The 27,335-nt window shown below is 40.8% G+C and overlaps 1 protein-coding gene across 2 annotated transcripts in view; it reads left to right on the top strand.

Moving 5' to 3' along the window:
* Positions 1-27,335, top strand: part of WDR44 (WD repeat domain 44) — a 113,662-nt gene that overhangs the window by 81,091 nt on the left and 5,236 nt on the right. For both annotated transcript variants that reach the window (XM_030208978.1, XM_030208977.1), the window contains 9 exons: positions 2,021-2,159; positions 2,307-2,371; positions 7,404-7,520; positions 14,214-14,336; positions 14,742-14,933; positions 16,702-16,803; positions 18,534-18,649; positions 22,897-23,024; positions 25,334-25,468. In XM_030208978.1, coding sequence (XP_030064838.1) covers positions 2,021-2,159; positions 2,307-2,371; positions 7,404-7,520; positions 14,214-14,336; positions 14,742-14,933; positions 16,702-16,803; positions 18,534-18,649; positions 22,897-23,024; positions 25,334-25,468 — 1,117 coding nt within the window. The remainder of the gene's footprint in view (positions 1-2,020; positions 2,160-2,306; positions 2,372-7,403; positions 7,521-14,213; positions 14,337-14,741; positions 14,934-16,701; positions 16,804-18,533; positions 18,650-22,896; positions 23,025-25,333; positions 25,469-27,335) is intronic.

Below are 27,335 nucleotides of genomic sequence, written 5' to 3'. Positions count from 1 at the left end.
GATGTTTGACCGTGCACTTGCCAGTGTGCACACTGGGCTCTGTGAGTCACCCATATGTGAGAATATATGCCTGCTGTCTTCGGAGAACATCTGCTACAGGTAAATAACTTAGCTCTTTTGCTGTAAGGGTTATCTATTTGTTTGGCGATTTTGGAATATTAACCTTTATTTTATTATCTTGTATTATTTTAACACTGCAGGAGATAGTGTGACAGGCACATCTTGTAAAGTTTGTTGCCTAGGCATCCATATGCCACTAGTTACCTCCAGATCATTAACAAATTGTTTCCAATACTTGCATACCCTCCTGTAAGTTAGACCATTGTCTGGATATATGCACATACAGAAGACAAGTCATGCAGTGCCATATTATTTTTTTTTTTTTGGGGGGGGTGGGGGGGATGATAACTGAGCAATGAAAACCAGTGCAAAACAGGACCAAGGGTTTTATAAAAGATAATGAAACATCCATGGACTTGTTTTGGCCATTCTTCAATGTTTTGTTTTGTTTTTTACGTTGCTTTTAACCATTTTTCCATTCCTTGTTGCCTAAACTCACAGTGTGACCACCACCCTTCCTCTTCAGCTACCCATTTCATTCTCATCCAGAATTCATTAACACTTTGTGCAAAATCTCTGCCCTGGAGTATGGAACCACCTCTTTCCCTCTTGATATTAGTGGCACTGGCCTAATTCTGGAGTACCACAGCATACATGCCAAAAGCTAACAGTGACAACATTTGGCAGAGTACCTTGTTTTCTGCTTCTCAGAGCCAGATAACAGGGGTTAATATACTAAAAATGCATTAACATTAAAGCATGTACTAACCTTGGGAAGAAGAGGCACTACTAAGAGACTTCCCCCATCTCGCCCCCTGTTTGCCTGAGAGTAAGAGGTATGGGCTGGCAATGAGCACAAAGTTGTAGGGGAGCGAGAAAAAGAGACCCTGGCCCCTCTCTAAATCTGTCCTGGGGCCCATGCACCCAATTAGGTTTTCAGGATATCTGCAATGAATATACATGAGATATATTTGCTTGCACTTGAGACTTGGTATGTTCATATTTTTCTCATGGATATTTATTGTGGATAATCCTAAAAACTCTACTGGCTGTGGGGTTGCTAGAATAGGTTTGGGAAACCCTGCCATAAGCACCCCCTTCCCCCTCCCAATCTGTTGGTTCAGCATGCAGTCCTCTTATAAATAAATGTGTGTGTTTGGTACACTGGCCAGAAAATATTGTTATTGCTGACCCTTTCCACAGAAATTGTGAGGTTAATAATGGGATTGAATGCTCACGAGAGCTGAGGAGAGAGTAACTAAAGCAGAAACTTACTTCACTAGTTTTAAACTATAATCTGGCTAGTTTCATGAATGCTACTGTTTAACTCTGTTTTTTTTCTATGCACTTTGGATAAGTCTACACACCACCTGTAGTGTGGGATAAATTGGTGATTTAAAACTGGTGCAGGTTAGCAATTTGGATATCTTGTTATCTAAAATTTCAAGCTTCAAATCAGACTAAGGAGTCGAGAAACAATTTTGAATATATTAGTGCAATCTTTTCAGTTCTGTTTCTTCTAGAATAGGCCAGTGGCCATGTGTAAAACTTTTGGAGACCTATTTACTAAGGCATATTAGCTATTAACATGGCAGTTAGCATGTGCTGATTTTCCATGTTACCTGCAAGGCATATTCCCTGTCCATTCCCCTCCTTTGCATATTAACTGCTAACTATAGCAGTGCAATTAATTTCACCTGGTGTGGCTCTTTGCATTATTTGCCATTCAGATAACCTGCAATAAAGAAACTAAGAAACTATCTGCATTAATTGAATGGCAGGAGTCTTTCCAGTTACTGTGCATTAATTTTGGCCATTAACCTATGGTATCTGTAAAATTGTATTCAGTAAATAAGACCACTTCTTCTTTGCTTGCCAGTAATGGTAGTTCTGATGTGCTTCTTGCAGGGAAGTATGTGTCTTGTTTTGCTTTTTTTTTTTAATCATTTTGTTCTTATAGGGTGCTGTGTGGACTATGAAATTTTCCCACTGTGGCCGACTACTCGCATCAGCAGGACAGGACAATGTAGTGAGAATATGGGTCTTAAAGAATGCTTTTGATTATTTCAACAACATGAGAATCAAATACAATAGTGAAGGTAATTTTAGTTCTTCTACAACATTGCTTGTTAATGGCAAGTCAAAACTTTGCTCTTTTATTGTGATTTTGATCTTTTATTAAAACATATTTTTCAAACCTCTGTAAATACGTTTTTTTTTCTTTCTATTTTGTGGTTTTGTTTAAGGACGTGTGTCTCCCTCACCATCTCAGGAAAGTCTGAATTCTTCCAAATCTGATACTGATGCAGGGGTATGTATGTATGTTGAATTGCAACCTGAATGTGTATAATGTCATATTTATTGTAAATAATTAGTTGCATGTTGAATTATTACATTAATGCATCCTGCAGCTGTAAATTATTGCTGACAGTAAAGCACTGATACAAATTACTGCTACCTGACTGTAATACAAGAGGCAGCTTATTTTTATTTTGCTTTAGGCATACTCATGTATTTTTTATTTTTTTAAATGCTGCATATGGATGGACTTGGTGCAGAGAGTTTTGTTTTGTTTTTTGGAGGGGAGGTTGGAAGAGAGGGAATTTAATCAATGCAAAATTTCCTATATTTAGCTGTGGCCATACACCCTAAGCAGAAAAAAGTAGGAATGGACAAATGGAGAGGGGCATTTTTGATATGTCTAAGTTGGACTTTGAACGTTTTGCACTCCCAAATCCAAATAGGGAATGTGGCCATTTTTGAAACAGCAAAACGTTTCTTTTATTTCTTTTTTTTTTTTTCTTTCAAAAATGGCCACATTCAAGATGTTGACATGCTCTGTGTGTTTATCTGTTTGTGCCATTTTCGGGAAAAAAAAAAAAAATGTCCAAATGAAAAACATAGAAAATCATGCCATTGGGATGTAAGAGGAGCAAGCATTCTTAGTAGACTGACCACACAGACATTCCAACAGAGCAGTGGGGCACCCTAGGGGGCACTGCAGTGGTCTTCATATAAAAGCTCCTAGGTACACATCTAGCTGTTACACCCTTATATTTTATTCTGAGCCCTCAAAAACTTACTGTACCCAACTGTACACCACTACAATAGCCTTTATGGGTGAAGGGGTAACCTATACGTGGGTACAGTAGATTTTGGGGGAGTGGGGGAGGGCTCACACTTTCCACCACAAGTGTAACAGAGTGGGATATGGGCCTGGGGTCCTCCTCTCTATAATGCACTCCATTGACCACTACACTACTCCAGGGACCTGCTTCCTGCTCTAATAGACCTGGCTATAACATCTGAAGCTGTCATGGAGGCTGGTAAATAATGTTTTTAATCACATCTGTGGGGGGTATGAGGGGAGGTCAGTGACCATTGGGGGGAGTAAGGGGGGGGGTCATTCCTGATTCCTCTCAGTGGTCATCTGGTCATTTAGGGCATCTTTTTGTACCTTATTCATTTTAAAAACAGGTCTAGACCAAAACATTGAGGTTTCAGCCCTAGACGTTTTCATTTTGGTTGTAAAAAATGTCCAAGTGTAAGGAGTGCCCTAAGCCCACCCTCGACTTGCCCTCCTGTGATTTGAAGGTCCCAAAAAACAACAAGGCAGATGATCTGCAAACTCCAAGATGGAAATAACAAGAGCAGATCAATAATAGATACACATAAACTGTTATTCGTTGCATAGCAAACTCAGTATATCACCCGACACTGACCATGTTTCGTCCAAAAGGACACAATAGCAGCATGTCCAAATGCTCCTCCAGCGATCGTGAGGAGCATTTGGACACTCTTCTATGGACCTGGAAGATGGATTGCACCTTTTGAATAGCATTTGTTCTGGTTTATTTAGAACGCTGTGGTTGACACTTGTCATCTGACATTTTATACTGACGATTAGCCCATATACCACTTTGTATTTTTTGCCAATCAAGTCCACAGTATAGCCTCTGACGCAGCCCTTTTGAGTGAAACGCGGCCAGTGTCGAGTGATATACTGAGTTTGTTATTCAACGAATAAAAATTTATGTTTATCTATTATTGATGTGCTCTTGTTATTTCCATCTCCTTTGATTTGAATGCACTGCAGACCAATTGCGTATATAAATGTCTGCAAAATAGGTTTTGAAAATATAAATTTGGATGTTTTGAGAAGAAATTCGTCCAAATTATGCTTTGACACTTTTTGGATGTTTTTCTCTTTCGAAAATGAGCCCCATGCTCTTCCAGTAGGATACAAGTAACACACTTAAATATATAAAAAGTCTTATTGGCAGATATCAACTGTATCAGGATTGTATGGGAACAGGTGATCAAGGGTCTCGACATAGATCTGTGCTTTGGTGCCACCATGCCTGCACCAGGAATCACAATCTACATAAAAACAGGGATCACAATCAAATATGAAAAAAGGATCAAAAATAATACATACATACTTGTACAACACAAAAAAGAGAGAGTGCTAAAACAAAGCACAATGTAAACATCATCATGTGTAGAATAGCTCAAATTAATAAAACGGTTGAATATATAATATAAAATATAATTAATAACTTAAATACAACCCAAATATATATAAAAATAAGTATTAAAAATATGCCATATCATACATATAGACAATAAATATGTAGATTATAGCATATCATACATATAATTAATAAAACTATGTATCCATAATCGTTCTACACAGTGTGTTGATATTACGATGTGTGAATGTAAAAGTCTAAAATGGAAAAGTCTATAACAATAAGACAGTATGCTCATAGTCTTACTACTTATGTGCCAATATTACAATCTGTGAATTTGAGGACTTATAAGAAAAAGGGGTGTAAATTGACTGACCTTATGAGAATCCTGCTTTGCTAATGCACGTCATAAATTACACCAAAACACAACATCAAAATGCAGCAACAAATGTGTGACACATACATAATAGAGACCCTAAATAGATCATAAACTAAATCAGCACTACTTATAAAACACTATGAACATAAAAGCATGTAAACACAAGGAGAATAATTTATACAAGCAAAACAATATATACTAGAAGCAATCAGCCCTAAGGCACAAATTGTAATAACCCTTATAGAAATATTAATTTGAAAGTAGAAGCTACCAAGCCAAAAGAAGGCCATTGGCAATCACCGGGCTAAAGCTAGAAAAAAGGGAAGGAGTCTTATAGTTCCAGTAGGAGCCGAAGCTCATTAAGGGACCCTTTTACAAAGGTATGGCAAGCCCATTGTGGTCTTGCCATATGCCAATTTGGCACTATCGCTGTGCTACTGCAAGAGCCCAGCAGTAGTGCCTGCACCCCACTGCACACCATTTACGGTGCGTCAAAGGTGGTTTTTTTTGTTTGTTTTTTTTAGTTCTTTGGTCTGTATTGGCATTGCCACGTGGCAGCCACTAGCACAGCTTAGTAAACAGGGGTGAATGTCTCTTGTACTTCATAGTTTTTATTTCAAGCAAAAACGACAGGTGGAAGGGATGTTTTATGTAAAGTCTAACGTCGGAAAAATGTTTTCCCATCCTTTTTATTACACTGTGAGGGGCATTTTCAATATAACATCTAAATCCAAAATCCAGTAATGAGCATTGACATTTTTCAAACCAGAAGAATGTCCAACTTTTTGTTTTGAAAATTTCTATTTGCTAGACATGTTCGTGCTCAGGGTATCTGTCTTTTAGGAGCATTAAAAAAAAAATCCAAGGAAAGAAAAAACACAAAAACCAAGCCATTGGGATGTATGGGAGGCCACCATTCTTAGTAGACTGGCCACATAGACATACTAGCAGAGCAGTGGGACACCCTAGGGGGCACTGCAGTGGACTTCTCATAACATGTATATGCTGGAAGAGAGGAGGGAGAGAGGAGACGTGGTAGAAACGTTTAAATATCTCAAGGGCATTTATGTACAGGAAGAGAGCCTTTTCCAAATGAAGGAGAGCTCTGGAATGAGGGGGCATATGACAAAGTTAAGAGGGAATAGGCTTAGGAGTAACCTAAGGAAGTATTATTTCACAGAAAGGGTGGTGGAGGCGTGAAATGGCCTCCCGGTGGAGGTGGTGGAGTCGAGGACTGTTCCATAATTTAAAAAGGCATTGGATAAGCATGTGGGATCGCTTAGGAACAGGTAGAATTGGGGGTTACAGAGGATGGGCAGACTGGATGGGTCATATGGCCTTTATCTGCCATCATATTTCTATGCTTCTAAATGGTCCCAAGTACATATCTCACCATTACCCCCTTATATGGTGAGAAAACCCACCAAAAACCTACTGTACCCAATTGTACACCACTACAGTAGCCCTTGTGCCTGAAGGTGTCTCCTATATGTGGGTGCAATAGGATTTTGGTGGGTTTTGGAGGACTCACTTTCCACATGTGTATCAGAGTGGGATATAAGCATGGGTCACCTTCTCTATAGTCTACCGCACCAGCCACTAGGGTACTCCAGGGACCTTCTTACTGTTTCTTTCACATCTTTGGGGGGGGTGGGGGAGATAGAAAGGGGTCAGTGACCATTGGGGGAGTGAGGGGAGGGTAATGCCTTAATCCCTCCAGTGGTCATCTTGTCATTTAGGGCACTATTTTGTGACTTAGGCATGATTGAAACAGGTCTAGACCAAAACGTCTAACTTTTAGCCCTGGGCGTTTGTGTGTTGTTCCATTATGACAGAAAAACATCCAGGTTTTGGGAGCACGCCCCCCTTGTCATTTGGACACACTGCAGAGAAAATTGTGATTTGGATGTTTTTCTCCAAAAAAAATGCCCAAATCTCAGTTTATGCTGTTTTTGAGATGCTTTTCTGTTTTGAGAATGAGCTGCTTCTGTATATTCTCTGCTTTATTTTAAATCTCGTCAGGGTTTTGTGGTTCTTTGAATGGTAGGTCTCGCTTCATACACTACCACCTTTTGTACTTCCATTTTGAATATTTCCTTCAAACTGATTTTTGAATATACAAGAAGCATGGTGAATTTTGCTTTTATATTCATGGTTCTGACTTTCCTAAAATATTTGAGTATAGTAAAAATTTTAAGTTAGGCTGCTGTAAAAAGTTGAAAGCTTTTTTTTTTTTTTTTTTAACCTTCAAAGATAAGGAACACAAAAAGACATTTACACCTGCTCAGGAGCAGGTGTGAATGTACATGGCTGTGTTTTAGCTATGACAGATTTTGTAAGGTTATTTTTATCTATTTGTCTTTATAGTATAACCTTGAAATAGGTGCCTACTTGGACTCCCAGCATAAGTAACTTATTATAAAATTATCCTTTTTTTGTGCTCTGTTCTGATGGTTGTGCAATATTTTATGTGTGGTTTGCATTTTGTACAGGTTTATAGTGGAACTGATGAAACGGACCCAGATGATAAAAATTTACCATTCCGGCAGGTGCCATTTTGCAAGTATAAAGGACATACAGCTGATCTTCTTGACTTGTCATGGTCCAAAGTAAGGAATGTTGTGTGATTTTTATATTTCAAATACTTTTTCTTCTCACCATTCCTTTGCTAGAACCAACATTTTGATTCTTTGTATTCCAAGTTTGATATATTATAGGACAATGTGAGTGAATCTTTTGCCAACAACATTTCAAGTACATATTGCTGGGATTCCTTGCTTTAGAAAATTATATTTAAAAAAATAAATAGAAATTGCCTATTGAGATACATTGCCCTACAATCTTCTTCAATTTCACAGCAGACTTAGTCATGTTTCCAGAAAAATGAATGGCTCATGGTAAGGTCCTCAAAATTCCTACTCAAGTTTTTGTTGAAAACAAGGGGTGGAAAATCCCTGTTGCAATCAAAATTTAATTCCTTTGTTTCTGCTGGATATGGTTGGGTTTCATTAGGTTTAACAGCTGGTGCCTTGGCAAAGGTAGAGGAATTTTAAAAAATTTTGAGACAGACTATGGAGGAAAGGAGAGAGAGGAAAATTAAAAAAAAAAATTGCAGCAGCAAAAATCTACCATAAGGTGAAGAAACTTTTTCAAAAACTAGGGGACTCTACTAAGCTGCACTTAAAAGTGGTGTTGCGGTATCAGTAGCATAGGGCTTTCCCACATTCTGAGGCCACTTTTAGCGCAACTGTAAAATAGGCGCATTTTCAATTTCTTCAATTAATGGCCACACGCTAATTTCCCAGTTAGCATGTGGCCATTAGTGCAGGAGCCCTTACCAACACCTATTTACTATGCGATAAGGGCTCCCATGCTAACCATGTGGTAATTGGTTAACACATGGTGATGCAGCATTGCTAACCGATTTGCGCTGTGAATGTCTACTCTCTGCTCCCCCCCAAAACGGCCCCAGCGCTAAAAATATATATAATTTTTCCCCCTTTTAATTTCAGCGTTTTTTTATTGACAGTATAAAGGCAAGCACATCCACAGTTGAATACACAGAGATTCAAATAGGGAAAAAATACTCAGTAAGGACAAAATGATATATTCCGTCATCAAACATTTAACATTTTATCCCCACCCCACTCCTCTATTTAAGTTCAACACTTTAAACACATTCCTTTTAATAACTTTCAACTGTAATTATCTAGCTGTATAAACTGTAGTCCGTCCTTAATCACCTGTTGCATGATGCTTCTTTCTTTGTGTTTATTGCAAGGAAACCCTTTTTTATTGATAGAATCAAATGAACAGTGGTACTGAGCATATAACCATTTTTGCATGTCTATATTTTTTATTTTTTTAACACATGGGATGCCTGAGTGCACCCCGTGGTAGAGGATTTTAACCTGTGATAAGCACATGTTAATGCTTACTGCAGCTTAGTAAAAGGACCTCTAGGTGTCCAAGAACTAATAGAAGCTGGGAAAAAATATTCTCCAAGGACAAGCAGGCTTCTTGTTCTCACAGATGGGTCGACATCCGCGTCGGTCCAGGAAACGGCAATTTTGCAAGCAAAAATAAGAGTTTTTGCCCAGTCTTTTGGTGCGTGAATCACGCACACCACACATGCGCGGATGACTTCCCGCCCGTTGCGCGAGCGTGCCCCTCAGTTCTTTTTCTGTCCGCGACGAGGTGACAGGATGTTTTCTGCTCTGCTCTGCTCGTTCTTGGCCCAGGAACAGAGTCTGACGACTATTTTTTTATTGTCACTTTCTTAAAAAAAAATATATATATATATTCTAGTAGTTACTTTTAGTATTTTTTCCCTATTTTAAGTTTACTTTTCGACGCGGCTGGCCTTTAGGCTTCACGGTCTGGTTTTCTCCCTTTTTGTTCCTTTTTTGGCACAATCGCGTTGTTTGATTTTGCCGAAGCCGTTTTTCCTTCCATGTCATCGAAGACCCCCAGCGGCTTCAAACGTTGTACTTGGTGCAACTGGACCATCTCAGGTACCGATACCCACGCCTGGTGTATCCAGTGCCTTGGGCCCGACCATAGCCCAGCCGCTTTGTAGTCTGTGTCTTCGTATGAAGAAACGGACGCAAGCTTCTCAAGAAGCCCAACGTGAAAAGCTGCTTGGGGCTTGGTCCGGTCCTTTGACATTGGTACCGAGGTCGGCGGCGTCAACATCGACAGGAGCATCAACGTCAGGAGCAGAGGTAATGGCTGCTGAGAGACTAAACCTCGCTGGGAGCAATGAGGCATCGAGTGGGTCTCCACCTGTCTCGAGGCCTCCTGTTATGCAGGCCCCCCAAGACCGACCTGCATTGGACCCGGCCCCGAGGAGGTGTGAAGATTCCACGTCCTCAGTACCGAGGAGTCTCGATGACGGGCGTCAAGCGAAGGCAAAGAAGCACCGTCATTGATCTCCTTCGACACATGGTGCCGGGAGCTCCGGGACATCGAGGGAATCGGCTCCCCCCTCTGTACAGGAGGTGCCAATGTGTCGGTCTTCTAGCAGCCCAATAACTGCACCCGAGCCTCAATAGATTCTGCCACCAGCTGCTCCTCCGACCCCGCAGCCTTGTCCGGCGGCTCTCGATGAACCCTGCATCAGGGCCCTGCTTCCAGAGCTTCTGGAAGGATTGCTGCGTCAGTCTGCTTCGGTGTCGGGGGGTGCTTGTGCCTTCCATGCCGTCTGCTGCAGCGGCGTCTACCCTTCTCCTGTGGTGAGGTCCCCGTCCTTAGTGCCACCTGCAGCATCGGCGTCGGCTGCCACCCAGTTCGACTCCCCTTCAGCATTGGTGGAGGAAGTTTCATCGCAGTCCAGGTGGGCATCGACATCTCAACATTGCCATCGAGGACGTCGTTCCTCAGCGTCTAGGCAGGCTCAGTCTCGCACTGCCCTGAGAGAAGTCTTGTCCGATACTGAAGAGGAGCGTTCGTAGAAGGACGAGGAAGATCCCAGGTACTTTTCTTCTGATGAGCCCTATGGGATTCCCTCTGAACCTTCCCCTCCACCAGAAAGGAGACTTATCTCCACTGGAGAGTCTGTCCTTTTCTGTCCTTTACCACCTTTGTCCGGGAAATGGCTACGGCTATTCCTTTCCCTATGGAGGTTGAGGGATGAACCCAGGGCTGAGATGCTCGAGGTCCTGGATTATCCTTCTCCACCTAGAGAGGCTGTAACAGCTCCTTTGCATAACATACTGAAGGAAGTCCTTATGCGAAACTGGTCGTTCCCTCTATCTAACCCCTTGATCCCGAAAAAAGCTGAATCCCAGTATCTGATCCATGGTGAACCTGGATTGATGAAGTCTCAGCTACCTCACAATTCCATGGTGGTGGACTTCGCCCTCAAAAGAGCCAAGAGTACTAGAGACTATGCCTCGGCACCCCCAGGCAGAGAAGCTAGGACCTTGGATTCTTATGGGAGGAAGACTTATCAGTCCGCTGTGCTCACCACCAGGATCCAGTCATACCAGCTTTTCAGGAGCATCCACTTGCGGAACTCAGTAAGGCAACTGTCCAGCTTGGTTGACGCACTCGCTCTGGAGCAGGCCATGCCTTTTCGCCAGGTGGTCAGGCAGCAGAAGGCGTGTCGAAAGTTCCTGGCCGGGGTGCATTCGACACTTTTGATGTAGCATCCAGGATCACTGCTCAAGGTATAGTGATGCGCAGACTCTCATGGCTGCGCATCTCTGACCTGGATCATTCGGTCCAGCAGCGGATGGCGGATGTTCCTTGCCGGGGGATAACCTTTTTGGTGAGAAAATAGAGGATCTAGTTGACCAGATCACAGATCAAGAAACATAATGATGCTATGGATTCTCTCTCCCGCCCGGGCGTCTTCTGCTACTACCTCTCGCTTAGACTATTTCAACTTGCTTCTCACAGGTCTCCCACTTAGCCATCTCTCTCCTCTTCAATCTGTTCAAAATTCTGCTGCACGACTAATATTCCGCCAGTGTCGTTATGCTCTTATTAGCCCTCTCCTCAAGTCAGTTCCCTGGCTTCCTATCCATTTCCGCATACAGTTCAAACTCCTCTTATTGACCTATAAGTGCATTCACTCTGCAGCTCCTCAGTACCTCTCTACTCTCATCTCTCCCTACATTCCTCCCCAGGAACTCTGTTCACTGGATAAATCTCTCTTATCTGCACCCTTCTACTCCACTGCTAACTCCAGACTCTATTCCTTTTATCTTGCTGTACCATGTGCCTGGAATAGACTTCCTGAGCCAGTACGTCAAGCTCCATCTCTGGCCGTCTTCAAATCTAAGCTAAAAGCCCACCTTTTTGATTCTGCTTTTAACTCCTAACCCTTATTCACTTGTTCAGAATCCTTATTTTATCATTCTCACTTTAATATTCCCTTATCTCTTGTTTGTCCTGTTTGTCCTAATTAGATTGTAAGCTCTGTCGAGCAGGGACTGTCTCTTCAAGTGTACAGCACTGCATATGTCTAGTAGTGCTTTAGAAATAATAAGTAGTAGTAGTTGTTGTTTGTCTCTTTTGATCCCAACAGGAGGGGAGTCACCATCGGAAACACACAATCTCCAATTGGCTACCAGACTGCATTTCCTTCACTTATGCCCAAGCTGGGCTGTCTTTAGAGGGCCGTGTCACGGCTCACAATGTTAGAGCCATGTCTGCGTCAGTGGCTCACTTAAAGTCAGCCTCTATTGAAGAGATTTGCAAAGCTGCAACGTGGTCATCAGTCCACACATTCACATCTCACTACTGCCTTCAGCAGCTTCCTGACGCGACAGTCGGTTTGGGCAGTCAGTGCTGCAGAATCTGTTCGGGGTTTGGAATCCAACTCCACCCCCCCCCCCCCCCCCCCCCCCCCAGGCTGTTTTTTCTTCTTTTCCAGGCTGCACTCTGTTAGCTGTTTTATTGTTTCAGGTCAATCTATGTTACATCCTCGCCATTGCGAGGCCAAATTGACCAATGTTTATTATTTTGAGTGAGCCTGGATGCTAGGGATATTCCATCTGTGAAAACAAGCAGCCTGTTTGTCCTCGGAGAAAGCGAAGATACTTACCTGTAGCAGGTATTCTCCAAGAACAGCAGGCTGATTGTTCTCACCAACCTGCCCACCTCCCTTTTGGAGTTGTAACTGGTTTCCTTTTACTTTTTGACTTAACTAAGGGGCACGCTCGCGCAACAGGCGGGAAGTCGTCCGCACATGCGCAGTGTGCGTGATTCACGCGCAAAAGACTCTGGGCAAAAACTCTTTTATTTTTGCTTGCAAAATTGCCGTTTCCTGTGCTGACGTGGACGTCAACCCATCTGTGAGAACAATCAGCCTGCTGTCCTCGGAGAATACCTGCTACAGGTAAGTATCATCGCTTTTGTGGGCTTTCCTATGCTTTTATTGTTTTTTTTATTTTTTTTTTTACACGGTTCCTTTGCTTTACACCACCGCTCCCACTGCAGCCATTTCCTTACTGTGGCCTTGAATAAGGATGTGCAGGGAGAAAAATAAGTTTTTCAGAGTCCCCCTTCCCTCGCCCCCATTTTGGCCATTTTTGTTTCTCTCTAGCACACACTGTTTCATGTTAATATGTGCTAAGGGTAATAGCACATGGTAAAATTAAAATGGCACAAAAAATAAACATGCCTAGCCTACAGCAGTAGCAGCTCTTGAAGCAGGCTATGATGGTGGTTTTGTGACTCGGGCTGTGTCTGGCTACTGTCTATTTTAATTGTTCTGTTGAATAAATATACTTAAAGGACTTTTCTTCTGATCTGCTCTTTGGTCTCACTACTTTGGATCTTGCAGATTACCCTTTTTATTTGTTTTGCATTTGGTAAGCTCTTTGAGCAGGGACTGTCTTCTATGTTTGTGCAGCGCTGCGTATGCCTTGTAGCGCTATAGAAATGCTAAATAGTAGTAGTAGTGGTTTTGCATATGTGTATTTTGGCAAAACAGTTGGTTTCTGTGTAGGAACTGTATTGTTTTGTTGATGCATGTTTCTCCTTGTTGGCCAGCAGATGGCGATTGTTTTCATTAAAACAGTACTAGAAGTGACAGTTCGTTTTCTTTTTCCTGCCTGTGAGATAATTAGTCTTAGTTTGGAAGTAGAGGGAGAAAGATGTCTCTGCTCAGACCCTGTGATCAGTTATATTCTGTAACTGGCAAGCAGCTATATTTCCTGTACTTTCCAGGCACTATTCAGGTAGTGATAAAATGTTTAAATTATAATTAATCCTATTTCAGTTACCTGTTATTGTGTGCACCCATCTGTTTTATAGTTCACTTTTCTTTTATGAAAATAAACATAATTGTTTATTTGCTCTGTTTGTGTGGACCGACTTAAGAATCCTGGTGGTTTGGGTCTGTGGGTGCTTTCTGGGAACTTTGGGACCTCTGGGAGTGTGGCCTCCAGTAACCTAGAAATCACTGGGAATAATTTGAGAGTGGGAGACTTGCCTAGACGCAGTTGTGACCCAGTTAGTAGGAGGAGGGTGCTAGTGTAGAGCACAAGTGGCAGGTGCAGGCGAACCTGAACTGTGCTGGGGAAAGACCCTCCAGGTGGCCGCAGGGTTAGCCCCAGGCAGTGACTAGGCGTTTCATGACATGTATTTATTCAGAGTGTTGTATTTTTAAATAAAGGGCTCCCATGTCACAAGTAATTTAAGAAATTAGTATTGGAATACAGAATTTAGTGTGTGAATCCAGTATAATTAACTGTTATATCTTGTTTATGTTTATGGAGTAGTAAATTCAGTAGTTTCAAAGAATGTGGAATAGAGTTCACCTCAAATAACAATTTCATTTTGCTCTTCAGAATTACTTTTTGCTGTCCTCTTCTATGGACAAGACAGTCCGATTATGGCACATATCCAGGAGAGAATGTCTCTGTTGCTTTCAGCATATAGACTTTGTCACTGCAATAGCCTTTCATCCAAGAGTAAGTGGCTTGTTCATATCTTTGGGGTTTTTTTCAGTGAATTTTAGTTTGAACTTTAGTCTAAAGTAAGCATTTCTTTAGACAACTAGCAGAAAAGAGTAGTCTTGAAATATTTAGGAGCACAAACTGTAATTTAATGTCCATTTGCAAAGGATTGAAGGAGAGTAGCTAGTGTGTAGTGTACAACTTCTACCTATTTTTTTACTATTGCATGGATCAGATTTTTTTTCTGCATGTACCCATGGTAAAAGACTATTTTATATTCATTTAAGTTATGCTTCTAAAATATTCTGTTCTCAGTATATGGTTCTCACAGATAATGAGTGCAATGAAAATAGGAAGCAAGGTGCTTTGTGTAGAAAACCTGGCATTGTGGCTCAAGTTTGGTTTTTTTTGTCCCTACAGGATGACCGGTATTTTTTGAGTGGGTCCCTAGATGGCAAACTTAGGTTATGGAATATCCCTGATAAAAAAGTGGCTTTATGGAATGAAGTAGATGGACAAACTAAATTAATCACAGCAGCAAACTTCTGTCAGAATGGCAAATATGCAGTGATTGGTACCTATGACGGCAGGTGCATCTTCTATGATACAGAGGTGAAATACTTTAAAAGCATGTGTTCCTTTTTTGAGCCCACAGTTTCCTCATGCTGTTTTGAGCTTTCAGGGATGGGATTCTGGCAGCATGAAGCTTTATGCACAACTGTCCATGGAATTTCCCTTTATTTTGTATCCATCCCCTTACAACTTACTTTAATCCATTGCAGTGAGAGCCCTCAGTAGTGAACCACATGCCAGGTCTCCTTCCAGAACCCTGTGATTATGGACTCTAAATTTTGGCTACTGTCTGTTGCCATTGCACAATGACATACTATTTCTCTTCATCTCTCCCTCCACCAAAAATAAAAAGACTGAACATTTGTCTCTTTAGCATCCCCAGCCAACCTGGGGAACCAAAGACCTTATACAGATATAGAACAGATTTTCCTCTTTATTGTTGCGCATAGCATGGTTACTGAGTTTCCAGGCTGTACCAAAACTGATTTTACTTGGTACATGTCATGAAACGCCTAGTTACTCGCATAGGGATAACCCTGCGGCCAGTTAAAGGGTCTATTCCCAGTGCAGCTCAGGTCCACCTGCATTTGGGCATGTGCTCTGCACTAGTACCTTCTTCCCACCGACTGGGTCCCAACCGCCTCTGGGCGAGTCTCCCGCTCTCAAGTTATCCCCGGTGATTTCTAGGTTTCTGGGGCCACCTGTCAGTGGTTCCACAGTTCCCAGAAGATACTCACAGACCCAACACACAAACCACCAGGATTCTTAGTCCAGACAAGCAGAGTCTATAAACTAAAAAGGTTTATTGTCATAAAAACAGATGGAAAATAACAGGTAGCTGAATAAAACTATCTAAACATTTTATCACTACCCGGATGGTGCCTGGGAAGTACAGGAAATATAGCTGCTCTCAGGTTACAGGATATATCTGCTTACAGGGTCTCAGTAAAGAGGTCTTTCTCTCTCTACTTCCCAACTGAGACTGGGGGGAAAAAGCCGGTACACCTTGGCAGAATTTGAGCTCCTGGGCCATTCAGATCCTAGAATAACATTTTTTAAAAAGTAGCTGGCCACATCATTGCAGGTTACTTCCTCTTTGTGTTAAACTAAAGAAGGAACAGACAGTCATTTCTCTGTAACAGCTTTAAACTTAAAACGTGCACCATCTGCTGGCCAAACTAGAAGAATACACTTCAAGAAATATGTATACAGTTTACATGCTTACAAACACACTGTTTTGTCACAGTACACTTTGTTCTTGTTGTCAGAATGAAAAAAATTTAAACATATCATTGCTAGCTGAAATTCTCTGTTAATTCCAATTAAGATGCTGGCCAGTGGAAGTCAGTAAATGCAGTATACATACATTGCATGGCGCTGCAGTGCTGTGTTCAACATTAATCAAACTATGTGCAAATTTGTTTTACAGACTAAGGAATATCTATGATTAAAGCAGGCTACTATCTTATCAAAATACTGTTTTCCAGATACACCATTTCTTTCTTATGCATTCTGTGGCCTTGAGTAAGATCAGCTCTCTTTTTTTAGTTGTCTACTTTTTGTCTTATTTCTGGCTTACAAATTAACTCTTGCCTTATGTGGACACTGGGCCAAAATTCATATTTACACTGTATTTTCTTTTCTACTTAAATTCTGATCTGTTTGACAGTCAACATATGTTGTTGTTTGATACACATGTCAGATAATTTTTCAGATAATGTTTTTTAAATGTGCATCACTGTTGTTGAAATGTAACCATTAGCAATACAGCTATTACATATATTAAGGTACATTTTTTTTTCTTAAGCATTTGAAATACCACACTCAGATACATGTACGTTCGACCAGAGGACGAAACAAAGTTGGAAGGAAAATCACTGGCATTGAACCTTTACCTGGAGAAAATAAGGTACTATATTCTTGAGCAGTCTATACACATGAGTTGCCTATTTTATAAAGGTGTGTGCCTTTTAAATATAGGCTTGTACAGTGACCTTTAGTAGTGCCCATATGTTCTCACACAAATTTATACCTTCTCTGAAGGAAGAGTAAATGTATGTATATGCATGCATATTTAAAAAAAAAAAAAAAAGCTGACCTACATCATAACTCTGCCTAAGCTATGCCCCTGTGTACCTATAGAAAAAGTATGCGTACTGAATGATGGCATCTACTTTTACACTGAGTGTATATCCATGGATAAATCTTAATAAGATTACCCCCTCAGGGGGAAATAAGCCATATTTTAGCCACGTAAATAAGTGGCAAGTGTTTGTTTCTTACCCTTCCCCCCCCCTCCCCCAGTATATGAAGGTAAAAATATGTGCATGGTTTCACAACGTGTGGTTTATTTACCCAGACAAAAAAAGCAGTAATGTTGGGAGTGAATGCGCACACAGATTTCATTTTGGAATCTTCATATGTACTTTCCTGCTTATACTTTGCACCTGAATTGCGTGCACTGGACAGAATTTGAAAAGGAAAAACTGTGCAAGGAGAGTGCTGTTTCTGGTCCATTTTTTATATGTTTGTTTCCTTTTCATACTTCAAAAATAGCTGACCTGGCTTTAAGAACAGAAGAAGACTTTATCATTTAAAATACTAAATCGAGTAGAACTTAAAGGTTCAATATGAAGAGTATTTTATTCAGACTCATAGGTTCTCTCTAGTTTTGGGTATTTATGATGAATACCAGGATAAATGCTTTGTATTTCCAATTCAAATGCATATATTCAAAAGTGCTTTTCTTTAGTGCAGTTGACATCCTTGAGTTGTGATGTACAATTTTAGCTGAAAATTGACTTCCAGGAAAATTAACACACAATGTCTAAAAGACCCAGATATCTATTTACTACATCTTTTGTTCCTTAAACTTGCTTTTTAGCTAAAGTTACTACTGAGCAACCATAACTCATTTTATAAATGACTGTTTATTAAGGCACTCGGAGAAGACATACGTAACATAGTAGATGACGGCAGAAAAAGACCTGCACGGTCCATCCAGTCTGCCCAACAAGACAACTCACATGCGCTACCCCCCCCCCCCCCCCGTGTACACCCTACTTTGATTTGTACCTGTGCTCCTCAGGGCACAGACCGTATAAGTCTGCCCAGCACTATCCCCGCCTCCTGATCTTGACTAAGCTCCTGAGGATCCATTCCTTCTGCACAGGATTCCTTTATGCTTATCCCACGCGTGTTTGAATTCCGTTACCGTTTTCATTTCCACCACCTCCATTTATCAAAGGAGCTTTACATAGATAAAATGCATTTTGTCCACATTTAACTAGCTGCCCAAAAATCTTGTGTCAATCCTGTACTTTTAGCCCCATTGTGAAGAGGCATTCCTGGGATGTGTGTAAGTCATAGGAGATGAGGTACATTCTGTAGATTACATTTTCAGACCTATGCATGTACTTTTTTTGAGTAAAATTCTACTCAGAGAAAAGGTGACTACATACTTTTGTATGCACAGCAAATTTCAAACCAGAAGTGCTCATATACTTTCACCTTGAAAATTGATGCAAATTCCACATGTAAAAGGTACATGCAGTTTCTGTTCCCCTGTATGGATTACTGTTCATATAGTAACTGTTTTTGTGTTAACATACTTTTTTCATTAATTTAATTTTCTTATAGATACTGGTGACATCTAATGATTCTAGAATAAGGCTTTATGACTTAAGGGATTTGTCTTTGTCTATGAAATACAAAGGTTATGTTAACAGCAGCAGCCAAATCAAAGCAAGCTTTAGGTAAGATCATAACAGCAGTAATATGCACACAGTAATAGTTTGATTTCAATCTGGTTTCATAAAGTATTTGATCATGATGAATGGCTTTGAGGGATTTTACCACATTTTAAACTGCACTACTGTTGTAATGAGTATTTTGTTTGGACTGTTTTCTTGCCATTTTAAAATTTACACTACAGGTATTCCAGTGGGTCCATGACAATTCAGTACACTTTGGAGATGCCTGGGTAACATTATTTCCTCAGGATTTCTGCTCTCCTGGATGATTGGGGATGGAGGTGCTGTAGAAATGGCATTCACAGCCTGGAGCAGGAAGTTGGTCATTGCACAGTGCTGACACCTAGTGGTGAGATTTAGTGCCCATATTGGAGAGCGTCTACTTGAAGACTGCTGCTAAAATGACAGGGCTAAGTGAGTTGAAAGGGGATGAAAAATAGGAGATAAATCCTCAGATAGTTATACATGAAGGTTCATAATGTAAGATTTCGGGCCTAGCCCTGGTTCCAGTTATACTAGAAGCTCTAAGGAACAGGAGAAAACTGTTGGGTCAAAGCCCAAAACTCATAGTGATGATGGAAATTCTACTTTTGAGCTTTAGTGGTTGTGCTGACTTCATTTTTACTCATCTTCCAAATCAACTCGATGGCATCCCTTGCTTCTAAAACTGTTAAATGTACATTATGTGAATCAGGGGCGTAGCCAGATTTCGGCAGGAGGGGGGTCCAGAGCCCGAGGAGAGGGGGCACATTTTAGCCCCCCCCCCCCCCCCCCCCCCCCCGCCATTGCCGCCGCCACCACCATCAACAACTGCTGTCCTTGGACAACACCTGCTACAGGTAAAGTATCCTAGCTTTGTAGCAGTCCGGAACAGAAAGTTTCTCATGTCTATGAATCTTACGGAAGCGTGCCTGTATATTCCATTTGCCTGGCTCATCAGTGGTTCCTACGTTTTGCTGTCTTGGTACAGCATTTTCAGTTTTGTGCGCTGCTGTTCCATCATGCAACAGCTGCTCAGGCCTTTTCCAAAATAATGGTGATCGTAGCAGCAGCTCTGCGCAAGAAGGTTATTCTAGTGTATCTCTGTCTGGATGATTGGCTGATCAGGGCAAAGTCTTGCCAGGAGAGTGAATGGAACACAGCTTGGGAGGTGCAGTTTCTTGAGCATCAGGGCTGGTTAGTCAATCTCACCAAGAGTCATCTCTCTCCTTTGCAGTCCCTTGAATACCTGGGGGTCCACTTTGATATGGACTTTAGTCAGTACAGATTCCAGTCTCGGTGGCTGGGGAGCCAACTGCCTCGGCCAGGTGGCCCAAGGGGGTTGGTCAATGGAGGACACACAGTGGTCGATCAATCAACTGCAGACCAGGGCAATTCCTCTCTCTAGTGGCCTTTCAGCGAATTCTCCAAGGCAAGGCTGTAAGGGTGCTCACCAACAATGCCACAACCATGGTGTATTTCAGTTGTTGTGGCAGTGGAAGCCTTCAGCCTCTTAGAATGGGCAGAGGCTCACTTTCAGATCTCTCTGCAGCCCATGTAGCTGGCATGGACGACGCATAGGCAGACATTTTAAAAGGACACATGTTGGATCCCAGAGAATGGTTCCTGGCTCAGGAGGTCTTTGAGACGGTGATTCATCGTTAGGGTCATCCAGAGCTGGACTTGATGGCAACAGCAGCCAGTGCACAAGTTCCTTTAGTCACCGGACGGAAGCGTGGTTGGAAGGCATCAGTGTGCTGATTCTTCCATGGCCAAATTACACCCTGTTTGTGTTTCATCCATAGTTGTTAATGGGTCAGACCATACAGTGCATAGTCGCATCTTGGCCTGGTGATTCCAATAGCACTGGTTTGGCCCCGCAGGCATTGATATGGGATCTGATGCACGTAGTGGTGGACAGCCTGCTACATCTGCAGGGGATAATCAGTTTTCTGCAGCAGGAACCAGTGGTGATGCCAGACCCATCCTTGCTTACAGCATGGCTCTTGAGAGGGCGCATCTAAAGAAGAAGGCGTACTCTTCCCGTGTTAAAATCATGTAAATGTTCTACATCCGTAGCTTATGTGAGGATCTGGCATATCTTTCAGGCATAGTGTCAGAGTAGAGGTTATCAGCCTTTCTGTGCATCGGTGGTGAAGATTTTCAAATTTCTCCAGGATAGTTTGGATAGAGGTGTAGTGTTGGCCTCCCTGAAAGTGCAGGTGGCGACCTTAGCCTGTTTCTGCGGCACGGTCTGGGTTAAGTCCTTGGCATCCTTGCCAGAGCAGCCTCCATTGTGTCCTTTGTTTCCTCCATGGTGCCCAAACCTGGTTTTGGTGGCCTCTCCGTTTGATCCTCTGGCCTCTTCTACACTGAAAGAATTGATACTGAAGGCAGTCTTTTTGGTTGCAATATCCTTGATGCGTAGAATCTCTTGTTGCAGGTCTTGTCATTCAAGAGCCATTCTTGGTATTTTCCAGAGGAAAGGTTACCTTGCAAGCCTGTTACTTCTTTTGTGCCCCAAGTGGTTTCGGATTTTTGTATGAATCAGTCTATCCCCTTTCCCTGTGTTGGGAAACGTGTCTAGTAATAAGGAACAGTGTCAGGTGGCTCATCTGGAATTTAGGCAAGTGCTGCTGGAGAACAGAGGGGTTTCGCAGGTCAGATTATTTAGTTGTGCCGTTTGGTTGCCCTAACAAGGAGCGGCAGCATCTAAAGCCTCCATTGCTAGATGGATCAAGGAAGCAATTGCCTTAGTCGGTCTCCTTAAAGCTTGCTTGATGCTGTGTGTCCTCAAGGCTCACTCCATGAGGGGCATGGCATCTTGTGGATGGAGAAGAGTTTGATTCCACTGCAAGATATTTATAGAGCAGGGGTGTGGTCCTCTTTGCATTTATTTGTGAAGCATTACAGAATTGATAGGCAACAGCAGGATGCTGCCCGGTCTCAGGGGGTCCCACCCTTAAGGTTACATTTTTGGTACTTCCCAAGCGTCTTGACCAGTCTGTATGGCTGCAAAGGAAAAAGAAATTAGGTCTTGCCTATTCATTTTCTTTCCTTTAGGCCCTCCAGACCAGTCAAGAACTTGCCTGGTATCTAGAAGAAGACAGACATGAACATGGAAATTCCTGTTTGGGAGATCATTGGGACCTTTTCAATATGGCGTTTTGCTTGCTTGTTCTGTTACAGTTGTTTCTTTCAGACTATTACTTGGGTTATTCAAGCACTTATAAGTTTAAAAAAAAAAAAAAAAAAAGGATAATGTCTTAGTTTATTCTTGGACAAAAGTAAAATGCAGAAGAACAGTATGAGGTGATAGGACATATCGCAAAGGAATGTGTGGTTTTTTTTTTTCTTTCATCCTTATTAGTGAAGATACTGGCTGACTGGGAACTGCAGTGTTCATGTACAATTCTCAGTCAGTGTTCTCCCTTATATATGGTAGGGAAGCCCCAATCAGCGTGCCGCCATTTTGAAGGCAGCGCTGGACGAGGAGGGAGCATGCTACTCCCTCCTCCATCAAAAGGTATGGGGGGAGGGCTCCACTAGACCACCATGGATCATGGGGGTTGAGGTGACAGCCCACTTGGGCCACCAAGGCTTCTATTTTGGCTGTTGGGGGGGTAGGGGGGCTGGAGATTTACCGGATGTTCAGCCATCAGGCCTGGATGTCGGGGCTGGAGGTCTGGCGGACCTCCAGCTCCCCATGTCATTGTTCCCAAGGAGGGGTGTGGGGGCTTGCAGTGCTTCTGGGGGGGGGGGGGGGGGAGGTTGGAGGTCCTGCAAGCATGGAAATGCATGCTGGACAGGGCTTCCCATTCCTCCCCAATGCTCCACAAACCCTAACGTCAGCGGGTTTACTGCGGGAGCAGCGCCAATGTTTGACGTGGTGCCCACTGAGCATTGGGGAGGAATAAATAAAGCCCTGTTTAGTATGCATTTCTATGCTCATTGTGTTCAGAGCCAGCGAGCATGTTGTTACACGTGCTCACCGGCTCGGATCATTGAGCGGAAGCAAATGCAGGTGCTAGTACGGCGCTGTTGGCCACTAACATCCGTGTTTGCATCTGATCATTAGGGTCTCAGTGCATGAAAGCTTGTGTCACCTAAGACCAATGTGAGCAAAAACTGCCTCAGGTAGAAAGTCAAGAAATGTGCAAATGAAAGCTTCAGGAGTACAGGAACATTTTAACAAGGGGAAAAAATGTGAATTTACTAATACAAGCAGCAGTAATTAAAATAACAAGTGCTTGATTTTTTTTTTCTTAAAGCCATGATTATACTTACATTGTCAGTGGTTCTGAAGATAAATATGTTTACATCTGGAGCACTTACCATGACTTAAGCAAGTTTACTTCAGTAAGAAGAGATCGTAATGATTTCTGGGAAGGTATTAAAGGTAAAAAAAAAATCTCATTTTCTGTATTTATTAATATTGATAACTGTAAAATTGGGTATAGTTCACTTAGAGTTGGTGATTTAAACAGCTGCTAAAATTGAATATGTGGCAGAAAGGAGATGAATAGAAAAGTCTAGTATATCAGTAATTATGAAGAGGCTTATCAAGTTTAATTGGGCATTCATTTCTTCTAGCAGCAGTTGTCGATTGACATTCCTTCTATATGCAGATAAGTGCTTTCATTTAGATTATCTTTGGAAGTGTGCCACAACTAGATTATACATGAAATGATCAATGTAACGCTTATAAGGATAATATCTTAAATCCTTTGTGTGTAAAATTGGACTACCTAGTAATTTATAGTTTATTTAAATTTGCTAATTCACTGTAGCTACCAAGGCAAAACAGACCAGTGTACAGACTAAAATTCTGATTTGAAAGAGAAAAGAACTCCATTTAACGATAGGAAAGAAAGGGAGGCAAAAAAACATAAAATAATTAATAAAAAGAAAGACATAAAATAGTACAGAGTAGTTAGCACTTGGTCAAAAAAAGTCTTGGAAAATGATTTTCAAAAATGTGACAAACAGAAGTGTTGTTAGCACTAAAAAAAAAAAAAAAAAAAGGTAAAGCACCAGCAGTTGATCTTAGATTAGTGCAAGTAAACCTGCACAAGTAACACATATTTATATGTGAATTTGAGAGGAGTTTGTTCTCCTTTCAGTTGTTTAACTCTCTTTAATTAGGTGCTGATTTTTTTTCTTCTCTTTACATATATAGAGGTGCTAGACTAGAGGTTACAGGGCTGTATTACAGGCACCTGAATAATTTCTAAATGATATGCTGAAAAGCAGTTGTAAGCTGTGTTTTATAACTGAAATTATACAATTAGTGATGTGTACTTTAGCTGGACTGTTTTTTTTGTATACTACCTCTACCAGAATATGCTATTAAGACTTTGTGTGTAGCAAAGTGTACAGCACACTTCTCACGGTTTCATAAATACTTCCGTACCCAGTTGAAATGCATGAAGTGCTGTTTTCATTTAATTTTAAAATTATTATTATAGGAGCGTATAAAATTAAATGAAAAGCAGCACTATAAGCATCTATTTAGCAGTATCCATAAAATCCTATAACATTATGGGAGTGAGAGGAGCATATTCTTCAAATGGGAAAGCAGCTAACGTAGCACAAGTGTCCACAGGAAGGTTTTATAAACAGTATCACTCTATTTAACTGCCATATGTGCTGATGCACAATGACATACATGGTTAGGTCTCCTGTATCACCAAAAGAAAAAAGCAACACTGGGCCTTCAAGACTAGGACAACAGGAGTACTTTATTAGCCAAAGACCCGACACGGGCCGTGTTTCGGCGCCAACAAGGCGCCTGCCTCAGGGGTCTATTAATAAAAACATATAAATACATCAATAAAATAGGACACACAAAATAAATAGTGACAGCATCGTATTGATTACTAACATAGATAATATATAAAATTAGATTAAAATATATTAATGATATTAATATTACAGACAATTCAAAAGATAGACATATTGATTTAATAACTTATGTAAAATTACGATGTTCTAGCAACCATATAATAATAATAGAGACAACTCCAATCAGTTTTAAGATATAAGCAGACATATATGTCCACATATATATACAAATATATATCCAGGATTGTAGGGGCTAGTCATATTTATATGCTCTTTGAAGGCATGTATCATATAGTAATTCTAATAAATAGGATAATGTAGTTTGTCTGATCGGGCTATAACGTCATCGATGTAGTTGGTAATGTATTTATATATAAAAAGTCATCATTAAACAAGCTTACCAAATTGTAGATATAACAATCGTACCGAGTTCAAGTTGTAAATGCCTACAAAATGAATAGACAGGGATTGAAAAGATATATATTTAAAAGAACCAAGCAGATACTCATGGCCCCCTCAGAGAGGGAACGGTGTCTAAATATGTAAGGTTTTAAAGCTGTTTTAAACACAGGAGTAACACACATTCTGTTTTGTCATGAGGCTTCAGCTTAGGTATAAGCTGTCCTCAACCAGGAGGTCATGTTTTTGCTCTTAATCCTTGTCCTTTCTTTACATATGGCCATAATCTCTTCCTGTTGAATGTTCATGCCTACATTTATCGTTTTTAGAGGATAGTTAGTTAAAATGATGCAGTAACAGTGAAATTCCATGTCTCACTTTTGTAATTTGATTCAGGCTTTTGATACTTCTTTTGAATGACACCAGATACTAATTCTAAAGTTAAAATATTCTTCCTTTATTAAGCACACAATGCAGTTGTGACATCTGCGATCTTTGCACCAAATCCAAGCCTGATGGTGTCATTGGAAATTCCATCTGAGAGACCAGAAGCTGATCACAAGGGGGATGACACTGAATCATCAGATACCATACCTTCCGGTAGGTACATAAAACCACTCACGCACTGGGAGTGGAGCGAAAACTAGTTGTTCATGTGCTGGAAATAAGTTCACTTTAATGTCTAAGGCAAGCTGTAGCAAACCTGATTGATGGTTATTTACATACATTTTTGAATGTGCAATTGTTATGCTTTCATGATAAATATGTGCCATAGACTGAGTTCATGTACAAGAAAAATAGAATAGCAAAGTTTTTTTTAATTTAATGTTTTCAAATATTACAACAAATTTGCATTCAAACTCACATGAATGTGAGGAAATACAACCCACAAATACAACAAAGGGAACAAGAGAAAACCAAAATAAAGAAAATCTAACAAGCTTAATTTAATCCACAGGAGCCAAGAGAAGAAAATGTTCCCCCAAAGGAAATAAAAAAAAAAAAACAAGCAAACAAACTAAGGCTAAGGAAGAGATCTAACAACCAAAGCCATCGTTTACAGGATTTTTCTTCTTTAGCAATTTTGGGGGTTCAAAGAAAATATTGCTTATAGTTTATTCATACTTTCTATACTGCCTTGCAGATCAAGGCAGTATAAATCTAAAATCACAAACATAATAAAAGAAAAAAAAACTACAAATTTGATAGGAAAGAAATAATTTCCATGCACATAGATCAATCAGGCTAAGGGAAAATAGAAAAGAGAGGGCAAAAGAATAGGGCAGAAAATCACAAATTGGGTTGGAGGAAGGTGGGGGGGGAGGGAAGCCTGGGAGAGAGAGGAGGAGGAGGAAGGAGAGGGTTAGAGAAGGAATAATCCCAGTGAGATAAGACTGCAGACTACCTAGGCATGGTCAAATGAATGCTGGAAAAGCCAAGTTTTTAAAGCAGATTTAAACCATTTAAAGACACAAATCATCTACAGGAAAAATTTAAAAGGAAAGTAACTCCCAGGGAAAGAAAATATAGGGCTAAGGGCAAGGAATTCCCTCTTCCTTTTGTGAGTGTGTCTAGAAAAATCAGGAAAACTTGGAACATTCAGTTCCCAAAATGTTTCATTAATATGACAATATAATAATCGGGTTTTCATTAAATTCAGTTTCTTTATATGTCACATATATATAGATCAGAAACTATATTAGTTCAAAATTCACAACTAAACAATTCCAAAATAAATTATTAATGATGTGTGTGCTCAGTTTTTTTAGGTGTATATACATAGACTCAGGAGTCAAAGAGTAAAACACCTCATAGACATCATAGCACGCCCTGCCTCCACCTAATAAAGGACTGTTCAAAGTCTTTGAAAAATTGCAAAAAATATAAAGATGTTACTTAGCTTTGAACCATGAACTTAATCCAAATGCTTGACGTGTATGAAAACTTTCGATATGACTTCCTGGTCAATGCAATACTTTTATCGTGCAGCTTATCTTCAACCCATCACAAAACAAAAATCAAACAGTTTTCTGACAAACATATAAAATCTATTCCTATCCGTCTCTAAAGCAAAAGTCACAAGAAGAATGTGATGTGCTCAGTTGTCACGTCTGTTGAGCCTTCTAGGAACTTCGTAAGTTTCAAAGCTGATTTTCCAGAGTAGTACTTTAGTCAGGTCTTGCTTTCTCTCTTCGCCATTTAGAATAGTTTGCTCCTACCAAAACAACTGTTCCTAGATGAACTTCTCTATGCTTTCTTTGTCATGCTAGACTATTGTAATATAACCACATTGCTTCACCCAACGTCTCCAATTGATCAAAAACATAGCTGTCTGGACTCTTTCCCATACCTATAGATTTGATCGTGTTACCCTTTTACTCATTCGGCATCATTGGCTCCCTATCATTTTCTTTATTCAGTTTAAAGTGTAGCTCTCACAAAGCTTTGCATACAGGTATCCCTGCCT

Source organism: Microcaecilia unicolor, chromosome 7, assembly GCF_901765095.1.
Source record: "Microcaecilia unicolor chromosome 7, aMicUni1.1, whole genome shotgun sequence".
In the NCBI taxonomy this organism is placed as follows: Eukaryota; Metazoa; Chordata; class Amphibia; order Gymnophiona; family Siphonopidae; genus Microcaecilia; species Microcaecilia unicolor.
This window is presented reverse-complemented; position numbering and strand designations above follow the sequence as displayed.